The sequence below is a fragment of the Trachurus japonicus genome, chromosome 7, assembly GCF_045865225.1.
Source record: "Trachurus japonicus isolate A0001 chromosome 7, Traja_1.0".
NCBI classification, from domain to species: Eukaryota; Metazoa; Chordata; class Actinopteri; order Carangiformes; family Carangidae; genus Trachurus; species Trachurus japonicus.
The window spans coordinates 15,153,763-15,168,949 of NC_140913.1; the positions used below are offsets into that span (position 1 = coordinate 15,153,763).

The 15,187-nt window shown below is 42.3% G+C and overlaps 1 protein-coding gene across 4 annotated transcripts in view; it reads left to right on the plus strand.

Moving 5' to 3' along the window:
• Positions 1-15,187, plus strand: part of celsr3 (cadherin, EGF LAG seven-pass G-type receptor 3) — a 90,908-nt gene that overhangs the window by 39,963 nt on the left and 35,758 nt on the right. For 3 of the 4 annotated variants that reach the window (XM_085781410.1, XM_085781412.1, XM_085781413.1), the window contains exons 4-13: positions 872-1,094; positions 7,274-7,389; positions 7,861-7,949; positions 8,294-8,308; positions 9,274-9,431; positions 11,028-11,191; positions 12,339-12,464; positions 12,704-12,873; positions 13,401-13,586; positions 15,029-15,139. In XM_085781410.1, coding sequence (XP_085637536.1) covers positions 872-1,094; positions 7,274-7,389; positions 7,861-7,949; positions 8,294-8,308; positions 9,274-9,431; positions 11,028-11,191; positions 12,339-12,464; positions 12,704-12,873; positions 13,401-13,586; positions 15,029-15,139 — 1,358 coding nt within the window. The remainder of the gene's footprint in view (positions 1-871; positions 1,095-7,273; positions 7,390-7,860; positions 7,950-8,293; positions 8,309-9,273; positions 9,432-11,027; positions 11,192-12,338; positions 12,465-12,703; positions 12,874-13,400; positions 13,587-15,028; positions 15,140-15,187) is intronic. The other variant, XM_085781414.1, reaches the window with a different exon arrangement.

The window sequence follows — 15,187 nt, forward strand, 5'->3', positions numbered from 1 at the left end:
CATGTTTCAAATGCTAACACACTTTGTTCAAAACAGTTAAAAACACAATCAAAACAGAATGATGGGAGGGAGGGAGGGGATGGGGGGGCGTGGGGAATTTCTGTTGCAGGAACATTGAAATATATAAAATGTCAAATCAAAAATATTTTATTGAATAACATAGATAAAAATATTATGCAACTCCAAACACAGGTGAGGTTAGTTTCCAGCTCAAAACTGATCCAGGTGATCTGTGTTTGGCCTCATTAGAAACCATATAAAAAGTGTGTGTGTGTGTGGGGGGGGGGCTTCTGGTTGTTTTTTCTTTGGAAATATGGATCACATGGTTTACAGTAAACGTTTTATTTTTTGTAAGGTCCCTTAGTACCTATGCAAGGGCACAGAGAAAATACATTTTCTTGACGTAAATTGCTGCATTCCTGATTCATTCTTGTTGCAATATATTATCTAGAACACTCAAAGTGCAAAGATATTGCAGTATTTATTTTTATAATAAAGCTGATTTTGATTACTGATTTTGAAAAAAAATCATTCAAACTTCAAAGATCAAATTTATTTTAAGTAATGTTCTTTGTTGTTAGTGTTTTGTAGTTCAGTGTGCTAAGAGTGACAGTGTTTGTTTCCAAAGTGATACTATGTGCTAGTGTTGTGGTTGAATGAGCTTATTTTGAGACATGTATGAAGTGTTTTGTTGGTGAGGCACCGTTTTGGGGAAGAGATGAACTGTTTAGCTGAGATGCCTGATGGAAGTGCTGGCTGTGTTAAGAGTTTTGAACATGTGACTTCAGTTTTGACCACTGCTTGTTAGCAATCGAAAAAAACGTAAATCAAACTTCATCACTAACTTTGGTTCCTTAACGTTTTCTTCTAGGTGACCGCTGTGAGTTCGACCGGCGACAGGGCAGATGTGTTCCAGGTGTGTGCCGTAACGGGGGGACGTGTCGGGAGCTTTCAGGAGGCGGTTTCCGCTGCGAGTGTCCAGCCGGAGGATACGAGCGTCCGTACTGCACCGTCACCGCCCGCTCCTTCCCGCCCAAATCCTTCGTCATGTTCCGAGGCCTCAGACAGAGGTTTCACCTCTCCATCTCTTTAACGTGAGTCGACTCAAGTCAGAGGATGAGTCTTCTTCTTCTTGTCTCTGATTTGTTTCTATATTTCATAATTCAAACGTCGTCATCCCTCCTTCGTTCCTCTCTCCTTCCTTCTGCATCTCGTCTCTCAGACGGATCTATAACCTCCACTCCTCAGAGTTTCTCTCCTCTTTATTTTAATCAATTTATTTCATCTCTGTCTCAGAGATCGATGTTGTTATTCATGGCTCCTCCACAGCCACTTCCTCCACTCTCTCCTTTCATCCTTTCATTTACTGGCCTCAGTAACATCTTCCTCTGCCTACCGCTCCTCTTATCTCCTCACATCTCATCTCCCCAAGTCTCCAAAGGCAAATACATCAGTGACCTCATGCTCTGTCTGTGAAGAGGTCACACCCAGTTTCTGAGACACAGACAGCGACAAAGACAGAGACAGACTGACAGTCACGGTCATGTGAAATAATTAAAGTCAGTGCTTTAATGTGAGTCTACATGAAGTCACTGTCTGAACCTTTTTTTTTACTGAAGGTGTCAGAGGCAGAGGTGGACACTCAGTCATTAAGAGCTGCTCTCAAAGCCACAACACCTGAACTGAAACTGGGTTTGTTGTTTTTGTTTGCATGTTTGTGCATCTGAGATTCATATGTCTGCAGTGAACCATTTGCTGCTCACAGAGACACAAAACTGGGATCAGATTCTTTTTTACATTTAGTCCCGTAATAGTAATAGTCATATTTTAGCTCCACCTCGGGCTGGAGGAGTGGTTTATTACCTGGAGGTGAAGGTTGATGTGACTGCAGAGCTCAGAGGTCAGAGGTTGTTTCCTGATCTCACTTCCTTTGTCTCCGTCCCTCTCGCCCTCCACCATCGTTCCTGCTGCCGCTCCTCACACTGAGTGCTCCTCTATGGGCGATCTGAAGTGGTCCTTAAGAGTGGTCAGGCAGGGTTATGGGATGGTTGCCATGGGCGATGGCGTTTGATGGCAGTTGCTAGGCTGATGTGGCCACCGTGGAGCTGTTGCTATGAGACTCTGCGGTCGTGGTCATCCTGCTAAATGAGCATCTGTCAGGGAGCAACATGTGACCTGAGACCAGCAGCAGAGAAAAGACTGAAGAAACGACCACGTCACCGGTTGAGTGTGAATACAGTATAACAACTCCAGTCTTGTTTGTAAAAAACAGAAACAGATGGAGAAAAAACTCAAACTGTTTGGAGATAAAAACTCTAACGTGTAATACCTTATGATAACTACACACTATTTTGTATCAGTTCTGCATCATTGAATACCTAATTAATCATTTATAAAGCATTATTCCCCAATTGATTAGTAAGTAGGCCTAGTATGTAATTTATGTTTAAGTCTGGATGAATGAACTCTTCTCTTTACTCTCAACAACCACGTCCACAGTGTGTTTGAGGGAGATTTACAGGGGGATTACATAGCATTTGGAGCTGAACAGTTAAGTGAGTCATTTCTAAAAGTCTTCACATATTTTCTGTCAGGAAGAATTACAGTTATGAACTGACTGTACTCATCTTAAATATAACATTTCAAAAATAACAACAGCAATGTCATTTTCTATAGGCAAGGCAAGTTTATTTGTAGGGCTTTACATGGCATCATGACAACATCCTCTGCCCTTAGACCCTCACATCGACTGAGGAAAAACTCACAGGAAAAACCCTTTTAACGGAGAAAAATTGGAGAAACCTCAGGGTGAGCAACAGAGGAGGGATCCCTCACCCAGGACAGGCAGACGTGCAATAGATGTTGTATACAGACAAGAAAACCGTTTACAACATGGAATATGATATAATAAAAAAAACATGGAATTGCTTCTGGTTGACAGGCTGGGCCGTATACAGGAAAGGCAGGGAGAGCAGGCCAGCTTAATGGGAGTACTGCATGGCGGGCTGGTTCATGAGCAGGGACTGCAGGCTGAATAAGAAGCAGAGGAAAGGAGGTGATGCAGGCGGCGGCTGGTGCAGAGGGATGGAGCTCTGGAGAGATCTGTGGAAACACAAAGAGAGTGTGAGACACCAAGGCCAAACTACAAAGTACTGCAGATAATGAAAGTTAAAAGATGTGTATGAGGAGAGGAGAGGAGCTAGCTAACTACACAGTGATATTATATTTCCAATGTGATCCAACTATGTAACTTTAGCTAACTTAAAGAAGAGTGTGAAACACTGTATTCCAGCATAGAGTTGCCATAGAGATGGAAATCAAAGATGGCTGAGCAACATTAACCTTAGAGAATAGCTGCTTCACTTCACAGCTGCAGGAAACCGAAGTCAGTGTGAGTCAGACCTCCATCAACACAGTGAGGAGGGGGGAGGGCAACAGCAGTCAGAGCGAACACAACCCCCCACCCCCACTGAGACATGGGTCTATCTGGTGTATTTGAATAAACTAGGAAATCGATCAAATTAGTTAGTTACCTAATTAGTTATCTAAATATAGTCATAATTACTTGAAGTACCAATGGCACACTCAAAAAGACCTCACCACTGCCAGGGAGCCTCCACTAATTGTATTAAATTAAACAAGAATTACCTGCTAACTTTCTTGTGTATCCTAGGCTGAGCTGCTGTTTCTCCTGCAGCAGACAGTTGGGCTGTTACAGCGCGGTGCGTGCTTCAGCCTCACATCAAACCACTTCTCACTGTCACAGATACATTTCCAGTGTGAGAATAAAGAGGTTCGGGGGCGCTCCAGTAGCTCCGGGGGCTCACCCTGCTGAGTGTGTACTACAAAGGCTCAGTCCCAACTGCACCAGCCTGTGTTGGAACCTGACTCACAGCCCTTAACTGCATGTCGTCCCCCTCTCTCTACCCTCATTTCTTGTCTCTTCTTCACTGTCATCATAAAAAGCCCGAAAAAATCTTAAAAGAATAAGGAGTTTCATGTTTAAGCTGATGGTTAAACTGTATCAGTCTGGGGTGGTCGACCTAAACGTGACACATCATTTAAACCATGACCCTGCTGCTGCTGTTGTTGCTGGGCAGAGCTGCTCTCGTGTCCACTGACTGACTGACTGACTCAGTGGTGCACATGACTGTGGCTGTGACAAACTGTCGCCCCCCTGACGTCACTGTTTTATTTAGTGTCCAGTTGGCTCAGCTTCTCGGCCTGGTTTCCACATCAGGGCCGAACGGGACTTCATCATTATTCATGTCACTTGCTGCATTTCTCCACTGCAAAAAATGTTTCTCCGGAAGCTGTTGCTTATGTTTACCGCTGGGTTGAAGTGGTGACAGGTCTGTGCTGCAGCGCTGTGTGTTTACAGCCCGTTGGCCAGATTTTTATCTTCAAGATTTTAAGTCTCAGTGAAGAAAGATCTCTAGAGCCCAAGACGTCTTAATGCTGAAGAAGTTAATTGAAATTCAAGTGATGTACAGTATATGTCATATATGTCTTGTATGATGTCACCTCAGATCTTCTGGGTCGGTCTCTGAGAGTGGGAGTAAAATGTTTTCACACATTAACACAATCAGTTTGAACCTTCTCCTTATTTAATCATCTATGTTTCGAGGGATTTGGTGGATTTCTATGGATTCACTGGAAAACATGGTGATTTACACAAGACGCCTGACAGAGCCCTATGTTACCCATCTCTCTAATGATTATCTGTATGAGAGTGTCTCTCTGCTGAGAGCACAGCAGTCCATGACCTCTGACCTGCGGTCTTGTGGGTGGAACATGATTTTAGGAAGAGACAAGAGATGTTTCATGATCACCATTCAAGAGTTTATGTAAGTTACGAGTTAAATACATACATATACACTCAAGCACCGAACCTGGGGAGACAGAGCCTTTTCCATCACTGCCCCCTCCCCCTGGAACTCACTCCCCAAACCCATCCGCACCTGCACTCACCTCCCAACATTCAAGACCATGTTAAAAACACACCTTTTTAAAGTAGCTTTTAATATATAATTTCTGTGTTGTTGTTGTTTTTTTTTTACTGTTTTCTGTGTTTTATACTGTCTTTGCTGTTTTTATACTGTTTTCTGTGTTTTATACTGTCTTTGCTGTTTTTAACTGAATTATTTTTAAAAATGTAAAGTGTCTTTGAGCATTTGGAAAAGCGCTTATAAATAAAATGTATTATTATTATTATTATTATTATTACATAGGTTACATAGGTTTTGTAGGTATGTATGTGAAAGAATGTGACGTTCCTTTACATAGGTGTTTTGAAACCAGTTGTTTCTGAAGGTGTAGCTGCTGCTTCCTCAGCTGTGTCTAAGTTTTGACTTTTATGGAAATAAGTCCTGATGTAAACCTGATGAAGCTTCATCAGGTTTGTTGCTCTCAACACAAACTCATACTTCACATTATTATTTCTGTCATTCAGTTATTTTGGCACGTAAAGTAAAAAATAACAATAATAAGCAGACATATTGAACACACAGAGGTTTGATTTAGTTTCCTCTGTTTCACCGACTCACTCGCCGTCTTCGTTCAGCTCAGGTGACTCGATGTCTCAGTTATTTGTGGCAGTGTGGAATCAGATCTGAACCACAGCACAGCCGAGCATACAGCACTCACATCCAGGTCTTACTGTAATAACCCGTCTTCACTTTAGACAATACAAATGTTCTCAGGTAACAGCGGTGTGAAGCTGTTGTCATAGAAACAGTGAAACGTCTTCTCTTCTCATTTTCGAGTTCGTATTAAATCCTTGAACGTTATAGCCGCATCGAGAAGGTAAAACACAGACGCTGCCAAAGGAATAAGCGGAAATAGTTTTGAAATCCTACGGTGGCCCAGATGGGTCAACTCAAGTGCAAAAGCCACAATATAAGTTAGTTTTACTATCATCAAAACAATAAATATGAAACCAAAGTGTATGAGAGACAATCACATAGCGACATTAATCAGCAACATGTCATCGTTTATGTTTTCTGTCCTGTTAAACATAACCATCAGATGTTTTAAAAAAAGAAAAAAGAAATCAATTTTGCGTTGTGTTGACCCTTCTTGGACACCATACCAGCTGTAGACTATTTTATCCAGGAGGGTGGGGTTTGGGGAACAAAACTCAGATTGATGATTTACAGAAGCAAAAGGTTTTTATACTGTAGATGCACAAATTAAATGTTTATACCATCAGTTTTAGATGTGTAATAATCTAAATTAGAATCAGAGTTTTTATAAAATAGGTCGTCCACTTGTTATGGGTGAATGACAACAAACATATTTGAGATTAAAAGAAATAAAAAACTGAGTTTAAATGCACTGGCAGCTGTTGCTCACTGCTGATTGATACGCTTGAATCTGCATAGATTTATCTTCGTTACTTTTCTTCAGTCCAGTCATATCGTAAAATAATTGTTTTTTTATTTTCAAAACAAGATGTCAGAAGAATTTTTTAAAGTGGTCGTTTCCTGCTGTGGGAACATTCGTCTCCTGACAGAGAGAAAATTTGTCGTCTGAGCTGCAGCATCAGAGAAATTAACAGTGCTTTTGATCAGGCTGTGTAAACATGGCCCGGACTCGGCTCAACCCCCCCGGCCCTGCTGTAGAGTAGTTATATTATAATTATGAACATAAATATATATTTATGTGTATGTTTATAAATATATATAAATGTATTATAAATGTATGACAGTGAGCAGCTGGAGGGAGAAGACGCTCCATCCGTCTCTTCACACTGGGAATCTGTGTGAGTCACTGAGGCGGCTTCAATGTTTTATTAACTAATTAAAAAAATATCTGAACATGCCAAAGATTATTATCAGATATAGTCATTTCCACATTTCAGAGCACACATATTTAAAAGTGTGCAGTCGACATGTAATTCTTACATTACACACGGCCTATTTATCAATTAACAACTCATTCTCCCACGATGCACCACGGAGCGCCACAGAGAGCCACTCCTGCCTGTGGCCATCAAACCGCTCAGCCCCTCCCCCCGGGAATCAATCTGTCATCAGATGGACAGTTTTCACACATGTGCAATAATCTGACACCCTACATAATTTAACAATCATGAGTCATTGTATATAGTAAAGTCAGTATTGTTTATCATTCTTGATGGAATATTTTTCCCCCCTTTTTTTTAAAGTTTCTATAGTTTTATTTCTTTTCTTTTTTTTCTATTTTTATTCTATTCATATATTTGAAAAGGATCAATTAAGTATTTTTGATTCTGTTTCTGTGTGTGTTGTAGTTTTGCCACCCTGGAAAACACTGGTCTGCTCTTCTATAACGGACGCTTCAATGAGAAACACGACTTCATCGCCCTGGAGATTCAGGAAGGACAAGTGGTGCTTAAGTACTCCACAGGTACTGCACCTGTCTGGTGTGTGTTTGTGTGTCTGTCTGTGTGTGTGTGGGATTAATAAAGACCATACACAACCTGAAAGACTTTCCACTGCTGATATGGAGAAACCAGTGTTTTATACATTAGTAATTATGTTTTAGATTGTAATGAATTATTATTACTATATATCTCATTTCTGTTTCATATCCTCCATTTCCAGTCTGCTTGGACCAGACATACACTGAAGATATACTGTATAACCACTTCTTAATTATGTCTTCCTCACTTCTTCACATCTAATTTGGCCAAATCTAAAACAGTACATGTTATGTGGACATGTTTTATATGTTCATTTGATGCACAGGTGAAGCTGGAAGTGAAAGACAAAAGAGTTTCATACACTTGATTTTTTAATACAAAGTATAATCTAAAACAAATGTAAAGTAAGATAATTAAAACTCTGTTACCTGATGATGTGAACCTGATCCCTGCAGGAGAGTCGTCCACCCAGGTGAGTCCTTTCCTGCCCGGTGGTGTCAGCGATGGAAACTGGCACACAGTTCACATCCACTACTACAACAAGGTAGGTTTAACTTGTGTGTGTGTGTGCGTGTGTGTGTGTAACTTCTGATCTCACGTTTAGTGCTGCTGACATGTGTTTGATGAGCTTCCTGTGAAGCTCTCGTTGTGATGGTGGTTTTTAGTTGTGAGGCGTCGGCAGATCAGTTTCTCCTCCTTCACACCGACGGAGCTCTTTGAATCAATCTAAGCTGTTTGTGTGAGGTGTGTTTGTGTGTCTGTTCTGCTGTTTGACGTGTGTGTGTTTGTGCGTGTGTGTTCTGTGGGCGTTCACTTGTCACCGTTTTATTCATGCTCATTCTCCACACATCTCCTTTAATTTTCTTCATGTTCTTTCATTTTCCTCAGCCAGCTACACGCTATGTGAGTATGAGTGTGTGTCAGGGCACATACACTTCCTTCTCTCTCCTTCCCTCCTTCCCTCCCTCCCTTCTTTTCTTTCTTTCTTTCTTTCTTTCTTTCTTTCTTTCTTTCTTTCTTTCTTTTTTCTTTCTTTCTTTCTCTCTTTTCCCCTCTTTCTTTCTCATCAGCAGACAGTGTAGAGTGAGAGTGATGTCGCTCTTTATTTTTGTACCCATCCACAGTGCAGAGATGGAATGGTGACAGCTTTTCATATCACAATCATAGCGACCAAATTGATCACAGTTATCAATATTATATTGTATATTATATTATTATTGTTAGAATGTACTGAAAATGATAAAAACCATGACTTTCACTAAGTCGTATCATATAAACTATAAATAAATTATCAGTATTTTCAAATCAAAATGTTTTTTGTTCAAACCACAAAACTTAAAAACAAATTTCTACACTGTTTAAAAAAGCTAAGAAGAAGATTTCAAAAACACACAATCACAGATCACAGAGACTCAACAACCTGAGGAGGAGACGTCACACTAAGTCAGGATGCTGGACATGGCATGCGTCTTGGAGACTGTTGCTGGGTGACGATATAGCCTAACATGAGCCAACGCACAGTTACAGTATAGCGATGACAATAATTTGAACATTGATCTGACCTTTCTGCTGTGATATACTGTGAGACCGTTTCCTCTCTGACACAGTGTCTGTCTCCTGTCGTACTAACTTAGTTTCCCTCTTTCCTCTCTAACTAAATACTCTTCAGTCTCTTCAGTCTGCTGTGCTGTCTGAGCTTCTGTGGTGAACGGCTGCACTGATTCTAACTCTGCTGTTTCCTGCATGTCGCCTCCTGTCACGACCTCTTCACCTCTCTGCTCCCCTGAATCTGGATTCAATCTCTGTGTGTGTCTGTGTGTGTGTCTCTGTGTGTGTGTGTGTGTGTGTGTGTGTGTGTGTGTGTGCAGCCTAAGCGCAGTATGAGTGGTGAGGCCCAAGGTCCGTCAGATGAAAAGGTTGCCGTGGTGAGTGTTGACGACTGTGACACGGCGTTGTCACTTCGCTTCGGGACGCAGCTCGGAAACTACAGCTGTGCAGCCCAGGGCAAACAGACCAGCAGCAAGAAGTGAGTCTACGTTTTTTTTTCCTTTTCTTCTGCTATTCCTCTTCATCATCTTCTTTTCCTTCCTTCTTCCTCTTCTTTTTCTTCCCTCATGTTCATCGTCTTCATCTTCAATCTTCATCTTAATCTTCTTCCCCTACTCCTCCTGTTGAGGTGATGGGGAGGTTGTATCCGTAGGGACCTGATGCTTTAATGAGACTCGACTGTCTGACGTCTCCTTCATCTTGTCAGTCTGCATATCTCGGATGAGCTTGTTACTCGTTAGTCTCTCTCTCTCTATCTCTCTCTCTCTCTCTTTCTCTCTGTCTCTCTGTCGCTCTCTCTCTCTTCATGTGTCTCGCTCCGTTTATCACACACGACACTTTTAAATCCTCTGCTTTGCTGTTAAGTGTCTGTTGTGTTTGACCTTGAAGCTCTGAGTTCACTCTGCTCCAACAAACTAATGTCTCTGTGTTACACATCACACACACACACACACACACACACACACACACACACACACACTCACACACACACACACACAGCCTGTCAGTGCTGATGTGTGTGAGCTGTAATCTCGTTGGCTCTGTGGTGTCGGCTCTAAGTGAAGAGGAGACGGTTTAGAGACGAAGGCCAGCGCTCCACACTCCTCCTCCTCCTCTTCTTCTTCTTTTTCCTCTGTTGATCGTCCATTAGGAGCCCCCTCTTTGCCCCCCTCCCCCCCTCCCCTCCCCTCCTCCCTCCTCCTCCCCTGTGTTGATATTTGCTGTAACTTAATCTCTTGTTTGTGTGACTCTGGCATCTTTTGTCTTTTTAGCTAGAGAGAGAAAAACCTTCATTGTCACTGGAGGGAAAAGAGCGAGCTGATGCTTTGAGTTTTTCGGAGTCTTCGTCTTTTCCCTGTCTCTCGGTCCCAGAGCTGTTATCTTCCGTCTTCTACATCTTCTTACCCGTTCTCCCTCCTCTGTTCTCGTCTTCCATCTGTCTTGTCGTCCGCCTGTTCGCTCCCTCTCTCCTGATATTTGCTGTAACTCGTCGTTAATCTGTTGTTTGTTCATCTGTCGCCTCGTCTCCTTCTTCCTGCTGCTTTTTTTCTCCTCTGCCGTTCGTTGATGTCGCCTCACCACCTCCTCCTCCTACTCCTCCTTCTCCTCTGTGTCCTCCTCCCAGTCCTCCACCTTCACCTCCTCTCCTCTGGGGGCTGATCTAACTCCTTTTTAATCTCTGTTTATTCATCTCACAATCTCCGTCTGTTTCCTTCTCTTCCTTCTCTTTTCACTTTCTCTCTATACTCCTGCTGTTTCTAATTTTACCCGCGTCATCATCATCATCATCATCATCATCATCATCATCATCATCATCATCATCATCATCATCATCATCATCTAATTTCCCCTCTTCATCCACTCTTATGCTCTGATTCTTGTTCCTCTTGACATTTACCCTGATGACATAGTTAATCTCGGCCTCTGTTTAATCTCTTTCCCTCTCTTTCCCTCTTTTCATGTTTTTCCTTCATCCCTCTCCTCCCTCCTCCCCTTCGTCACTGAGGGATAATCCTTCGCTCCTTCCTTATTCCCTCATTCACTCCTCTTCTTCCTCCTTGCCTCTCCCCCTCAGGTCTCTGGACCTGACTGGTCCGTTGTTTCTGGGCGGAGTTCCCAACGTCCCTGACAACTTCCCGTTTGGCAGCAGGGAGTTCATCGGCTGCATGAAGGAGCTGCACATCGACAACAAGCCGCTAGACTTGGCCGGATTTATCGCCAACAACGGAACAATTCCCGGTCAGAGTTTAATGATGCCATCAATGACCCATTAATGAAAGTTTAGACAGTTTCTGATCTCTGATTCATCTTAATGTCCTTTAGTGGAGTGATCAGAAAATACAGTATTCACAAACATGAGGTATTTCATGATTCACTGGTAAGAAATGATTATATAAGCGTTTCCTCAGTCCATCAGAACATCTCTGACTCAAGAGGAAGCTGCTCACAGAGCAGTCGTCAGGTATAAGGACTTAAAGGACACCAAGATGACATGTGACAGTGAAATACAGTAACTTATGCAACAGAGTGACAGCAGAATGTCACTCAGGGCCACATGCCCCCCTCCCAATGTGAAAACTGTAACATGGACCCTTCCCCACCATGTCCCAAATTCAAAACACAGACAAGAAGTGTCAATCACTGCTGGAGCCTCACAATGTTAACCATGGTCTGATCGTCCTGTACATTTGTTTTCTGGTTATGGAGTCTTACTTTGAACCTTCACATTCAATTATTATTACAGTTAAAGCAGAAGTAAGTGATATATTTGTGTTAATATAAGTCTTAAATAGTTATATCTTCCGACAGCAATCACTTACATAGAGTGTTTGGACCGAAACACAGGTCTGTCAGTCACTCTGCTCTGCTCTGAGCCGAGGAGAAAACATTTATCGTATCCTACAGTTTTTATCCAATGAGGAGAGAGAACGGCATGCAGGGCTGTGTGTGCAGCCAAGGGACGCCGTGAATGTGGCGACGTAGGGACGAGGACTGTTATGGTGCGTTCAAGGAAACTCGTAACTCGTGTTTTTCCGACCTGTGAAGTCGTACCAGTTCAATCTGGTACGAGTTCACGGGTCAGAAGTTACGAGTGGCCGTTATAGTGACTTTCACAGGTAAAACAGGTCGGAAAAACACGAGTGGGTTGCCTGGAACGCTACAAAGTCGTAAGTTGTGACTTGAAGCTGTAATTTACGGTTTCAAAAGCCTGCCTGGAACGCAGCATTAGCCAAAACGACCGGATCGCTTACTTCTGCTTTAAGTAACAACATGCACCAGAGGGTTTTTTGCTGTACAAACTTGTGTGACACCTGTCTCACCTGTCCGAGTCACGTCGTCATGGTGACATCATCAATGATGTCATGCTCTCTGCTGCTCCCTATAGGCTGCAGTGCCAAGTTGCAGTTCTGTAAGTCCAACCCCTGTCAGAACGGAGGGACGTGCAGAGTGAGCTGGGAGACGTTCTCCTGCGACTGTCCGCTGGGCTACGGAGGGAAGGACTGCAGCCACGGTGAGACACACCCCGCTTCCTCTCACACCTGTCGTCCTTCAACTCGTTTATGTTTTGTTTTTTTGTTTCAAAATGTTTATACGGAGACCCTTTGCTGCATGTCATTCTCCCCCTTTTAAATTACCAAGCCGTGATGGATTATTATTACATGATCATACCAGACTCTGATTAGTGAGCCTACGTGGCGTTCGTCGGCTTCTTACTTCTGTTAACTCACTCCCCCCCCCTCTCCTCCTCAGTGATGCCCCACCCCCACCGTTTCCTGGGAAACAGCGTACTCTGGTGGGACCTGAAGAATGACGTCACCATCTCCACGCCCTGGTACCTGGGCCTGGTGTTCAGGACCAGAGCCCGAGAGGGGACGCTGCTGCAGGCTCAGGCCGGACAGTACACCAGTCTGCTGTTCCAGGTACACACACACACACACACACACACACACACACACACACACACACACACACACACACACACACATACACACACACACACAATTATCGAACTTCTAAAAACAGTGTTTCCCATCAACCTGTTGCTTCTCTTTTAGCTTTATCTCCTTAAGCTAAGACCAGCTTCCTCCTCTGTAGGATAAAATCATTGTGTTTTAATTTAATGCTTCACATTTTTAGCCAAATCTCTACAGGTGTCACAAAGACGCTGCGTCGGCGGCGTCACGTTCATTCTGGGTTTTATGTCTCATGGTTGTTTAGTGTTTCAATACGCAATTATCTAAAACCTACGTGAGACAAAATCATGTCTGCTGCCACAACAGAGACGGCAGCCAAGAGACAGAGAGCAGCCAAGATACTGGATTACACACTCCCACACACACACACACACACAGTGAGATACCAGGGAAGAGAGAAAACAGAAAGAACAGTGAAGGAATAAAACAACCTGGTTAGTGTACAACTCTGTGTGTGTGTGTGTGTGTCTCAGGTGGTAAACGGTCAGCTGGTGTTCTCGGTGACCCGTGGTGCGACCCGGCCGGTGCGGCTGCGGTTGGATCAGGTCCAGGTTGCCGATGGTCGGTGGCATGACCTCCAGCTGGAGCTGAGAGACGTTCGCAGTGGCCGTGAGACTCGATACGTGGCCACGCTGAGACTCGACTTCGGCCTCTATCAGGTGACGTCACACTGAACCTACTGAGCTTATGTTACTCATGAGTCATAAATAGCAGCAGTGGACATTTAAAGTCCTTCATTGAAAAGGATTAAAATAAAATAAAGAAGTATTTTAATCTGATTTACTTTCATTGACTTGAAAATACAGACTGAAAAGATTGAGACTGTATCGCTCTTACCATTCAGATCTTATTGAATGGTAAGAATTACTTAATTTCCAGGTGATTTTTAAAAATAATTATTCCTTCATTAACCACGTTCATTTGGAAACAGGCTGTCTTTTTGTTTCTCGCCTCTGATGGAGCTTATTCCGTCTGATCAGCAGGGAGCTCTAATTACTTCTGTTAAACAATTAACAGCAATTAAAAAGAAATCCTTTTTAATATCCTGTAACACACAGACTCTTGCTGCTTTGAGCCAGTGTCAACACATAAGTTACTATTAATACATAATAGTTCATCATAAATAACAGCATATAAGTAGAAAATTAGCAAATGATTTAGATGGAATTTCCTTTTGAACCTTTACATCTTATTTTTATCAATAGCTATAATGGTTGTTTCATACAATGACAGATTTCATCTTTGGTGAATAAAAGAATCAGTAAATTTATCTCTTACCAACTCATTTCAAAGATGTTTTTTTTCCGTCTTGAATGAAATGAAATCAACGTTTCTTGTTCTGATGTGAAACAGTATTCAGTCACACGCTTAGTAAGTGGAGCAGACAACATTTAAAATATGAAATTATTAAACTTCATTTCTGCTAATTAAACAGTAATCACCTCTGAGATTGTTTGCAGCTATTAATTATCTATGTCCTCTGCTGCTGAAAATGGAGATGGACGGAGCTTAGTGATTTTATTGTCATGGTTGTTGAGAGTAAAGTTTAATAATCTGACTCCTCACAGTGATGGATCTCAGTGGAGATACTGAACAATCATTACTTCTAGTGAGTGATCAGGAAATAAATACAAATCAGTTCTGTTTTCAGAAAGGCATTGTTGTCTGTCACTTGTATTGCACAAAAAAAAAAAAGGCATTGTTGACTGCACTGCAACAACACAGACAAAACTACAACCTTCACTGTCCCTGACAGACCAACCGAGTAGAGGGCTTTTAAACTGAAATTTGTACAGGAAGATCTGTGGTTGTAGTAACATGTAATACAGGAAAAATTAGGCTTCATCATAGACTAAAGGGCTTCATAGTCAAATACAGCTCTGATTACAGGATGTGACCTCACATGCAAATAGACATAACGTCAAGACCGGTTTTCTCTTTTAAAATAAAATATTTAATCATTTCATTTTGATAATGATTCAGATTGTCTACTTCTCTATAAAACACTTTCTTCTACAGGCTCAAATACTGTCATGTTATCAGATGTGCTCTGTGTGTATCAGTTTGCAACTAGCTAACCTCTCCTTCCTCTCTTTATTAGGGAACGGTGATAGTGGGAAATGAGATTCATGGTCTGAAGGTGAAACATCTGCATGTGGGCGGGGTTCTGGGCTCAGGAGAGGTGCAGAACGGGATCAGAGGATGTATACAGGTGAGGGTGTTTACAGACGAGAGTGTGTGGATGCACTTCTGAATGTTG